This window comes from Amphimedon queenslandica, unplaced genomic scaffold, assembly GCF_000090795.2.
Source record: "Amphimedon queenslandica unplaced genomic scaffold, v1.1 AMPQUscaffold_9103_Cont18954, whole genome shotgun sequence".
NCBI classification, from domain to species: Eukaryota; Metazoa; Porifera; class Demospongiae; order Haplosclerida; family Niphatidae; genus Amphimedon; species Amphimedon queenslandica.
Window position 1 is genome coordinate 1 of NW_003550625.1, and position 3182 is coordinate 3182.

Genomic DNA, 3182 nt, shown 5'->3' on the forward strand with positions numbered 1-3182 from the left:
TAGCTCGTAACACATATCAAGATGGAGTGAATTCATTCGTAACAAGTTCACTAGTTTAAATCGTAATCCAACCAGAAAGACAGTATACACACACGTCACATGTGCCACTGATACCAGCAACATACAGTATGTGTTTCAATCTTGTACTGAGATTATTATATCTGAACATTTAAGAGATACTGGACTAATGTAGATATGTTCATGTACTTGCATGTGTGTCTGTTTTTAATCTATAGCTCTCTCTCTCTCTCTTTATTTCTATCATCTTTTGTATCTTTTGTTTATTTCTATTTTGTTTATTCTGTATACTCTTATACCTTCTCTCTTACACTTTTCTTTATTTTTCTATTCTCTTTCTCTCTCTCTTTTAATGATACACATTATTTCACTTATTGTGTTTTGTGTTTTGTCTTTTTGTTACATTTTAACCACCTCTCATTATCTCACTCGGTTTTATTATTATTATTATTATTATTATTATTATTATTATTATTATCATTGTTGTTGTTGTTGTTGTTATTGTTGTTTTGATGATCCTGGAGAATAAAGTAACAGCAAGGGATTGTGGTTTACTTCACTGTTTCATGTACAGTATCAAATAATTGGAAGCTCAGTTTTTAAAATTTGAATTAAAAAATTAATTTCTAATAACTAATAATACCAAAAAGACAAAGTTAATCATTAATTAAAATGTACATGTAATTGTGGTGGATTTAATTTGCATGTAGCAATACAATCATTTGCCTATTTTCTTTCTTGTGTGTTGTACCTATATAGTGAAGTAGAGCTAGCTGTATCTCTCATGTAAGAATAAGGTATGTGTATGGTCTGATCAAAAAGTACTAATGACTATTCATGTGTTACTTTTCTTCACTTTGCCTGATTCCCTAAAAGAAAAACACAAAGACACAAGTAATGCTTGAATTATGTGGGCATAGCACTGAAGGATGTAAAGTTTGTTGTAATTTAAACATTTCCTGGGATGGCATCTGCAAAATTTATAAACAAGCAGTTAGCATGTATTGTACCATAATTAAAAAGTCTAATGTATAAACTATTAATAAGGCTGAGCTCTTAGCAATTTTAGGACTAGCAAAATTCACTGTGCATGCATGCTTATTTTGTATACCTTAAGTTTCTGACACATCATCAACTGGTGAGTGGTGATGAACACTATCAGGTATAGACTGACCTAATGTATTGAGATATAATGACTATATTGATCACTGATAATGTACACCCACACACACTCACCTAGCTGGTGTAACATAGAGGTAGCAATATCTCTCAGTATACAATGTTGTTGGTCTATTAATACATGACATATATTAATAAGATACTGCTTTGGATTAAGAGAAGCTCCCAACAGTTGCTGAATGACATTCACAAGTTTACTAGATTTAGCATAATTATCAACTGCTCCTACAAGCATTTCCTGTTTAGTTTGTTGTGGTATCAAACCATTGGCAGAGTGAAGCTCATTTGCTATTCTTATTACATCAACAGCAATAGCATCAACGAGTTTACCGGAATGATCCCTTAATATACCCTTTGGATCACCTGCAGTAGTGTATTAATAAATAAGTGTTATAATACAAATGGAATTTGCATGATTTATACTCACCTTCAAGGGTACTACTTGGGTTACCTTCTTGTCTTTCACACTTAGCTTCATCAAGCTCTTCCTGAGTCATAAACCAGGACCAATACTCATCACATTGAGAATCTGATAAGTCCTGCCATTCATCTGTTCTACTACATTTGATAAGCACATTATCTTCAACAGTGGCTATATGTTGTTTTTTATCTTTGCAGGGACAGTAAAAAGTTGCAACTGGTTTTTCATAGTTGCTAATTTTGTCTTCTATAACATAATTAATGGCTTTCTTTATACATTTATTTGCACTTGGTCTGTGGCGGGGTTCTTCACAATAGATTTCAATGCAGTAAAGCTGCTCCACCAGTAACACTTTGCACATTCTGTATTTATTAATTTTCTTCTGTATAGTGAAAAAATTTGAGAAATTGTGTTCTTTTGTAATGATGTGCCATTTTTCATCATCAGGATAAGAAAGTAGCTGGACAATAACAGCACAAAACAGACCCATAGGCACTGGTTCATCATTAAAATAATACAGAAGAGGTGTTTTAGAAAAGGTGGAAGCATCAGAAACATCTTTTACAGGAAGCAGTGCAGGCATCAAAAAAACTGCATCTTCTTCATTTGTTTGATCACTTTCGCCTGTTTGTATCAAAGCTGCAATTTTAAGGTGCACAAACAGACCCAAAAGAATGTCTTCTCTACCCTCAAGTGCACCAGCATACATTTTTAAAACATTCATAGATAAATAACCTTTTGAAGCTAACTGGGCTAATTCATCAGGACCAGCTTCCAATGTACTACGAGGTTTACAAACTGCAATCATCAATTTTCTAATAATGTTAATGACAGCATCCAGTTTGACAAACACAATTCCCTTTGCTGGTGAGTCATGATAATAAAACAGCAACTTCAATGCATGAAAAAATTGCAGTGCACTCTGAACGTCATCTTTTGACATGCCTAATGATTCACCAAATTCTTCACAGGAAGATAATTCTAATATTCCAGTGTCTTTTGCTTCATTGCGAAGAATAACACCAAAGCAATGCCACTGCAATGGTACTTCAATTTGATATGCTTGTTCATTCAATGCTTTACGTATAGCATTTATAGCTGGGTCATCATCAAACTCACCACGTTTAGCCTTTGAACCATCAACTTCATGTAGAAGTTGAGCATTATCTTTATATGCAATTTGAATAGATTTAGATCTTAGAATTGATTTTAATTCCGCACTTTTTTTTTCAATATCTTTTACTCCTTTATCACATTCATCACCATGTGTACCAATAGTTATGACTTGAAGCTTTTCATTTTTAGGTGGCTTAATATGCCGCTGATTTTTTATCATTGATCTGAAGTGCTTAGTATTTGAGGCTACAACAGAAAAAACTTGTTTTAGCATATCTTCTACTTTTAAAGAATATTTATCAACAACAATTGTGCCATCAGGTAACTTCATTAATGTGGAAGATTGATCACTGAGATTTTTAGCTAGATTAACCACAAGAACAAGAACTGAACTACAAGGCATAAAAGCTAGTAATAGCTTTTGGAATTGTATTTGACCCCCTGAATC

General features: G+C 33.1%; 1 protein-coding gene across 1 annotated transcript; it reads right to left on the minus strand.

The window, feature by feature from the left end:
* Nucleotides 1–1130: 1130 nt before the first annotated feature.
* Nucleotides 1131–3176, minus strand: LOC109591029 (uncharacterized). Its single transcript, XM_020006843.1, has 3 exons — nt 1625–3176; nt 1255–1560; nt 1131–1192 (listed from the first exon to the last, which is right to left on the minus strand). The coding sequence occupies exons 1-3, from the start codon at nt 3135–3137 to the stop codon at nt 1131–1133; spliced, it is 1881 nt and encodes a 626-aa protein (XP_019862402.1). The 5' UTR covers nt 3138–3176.
* Nucleotides 3177–3182: the final 6 nt, after the last annotated feature.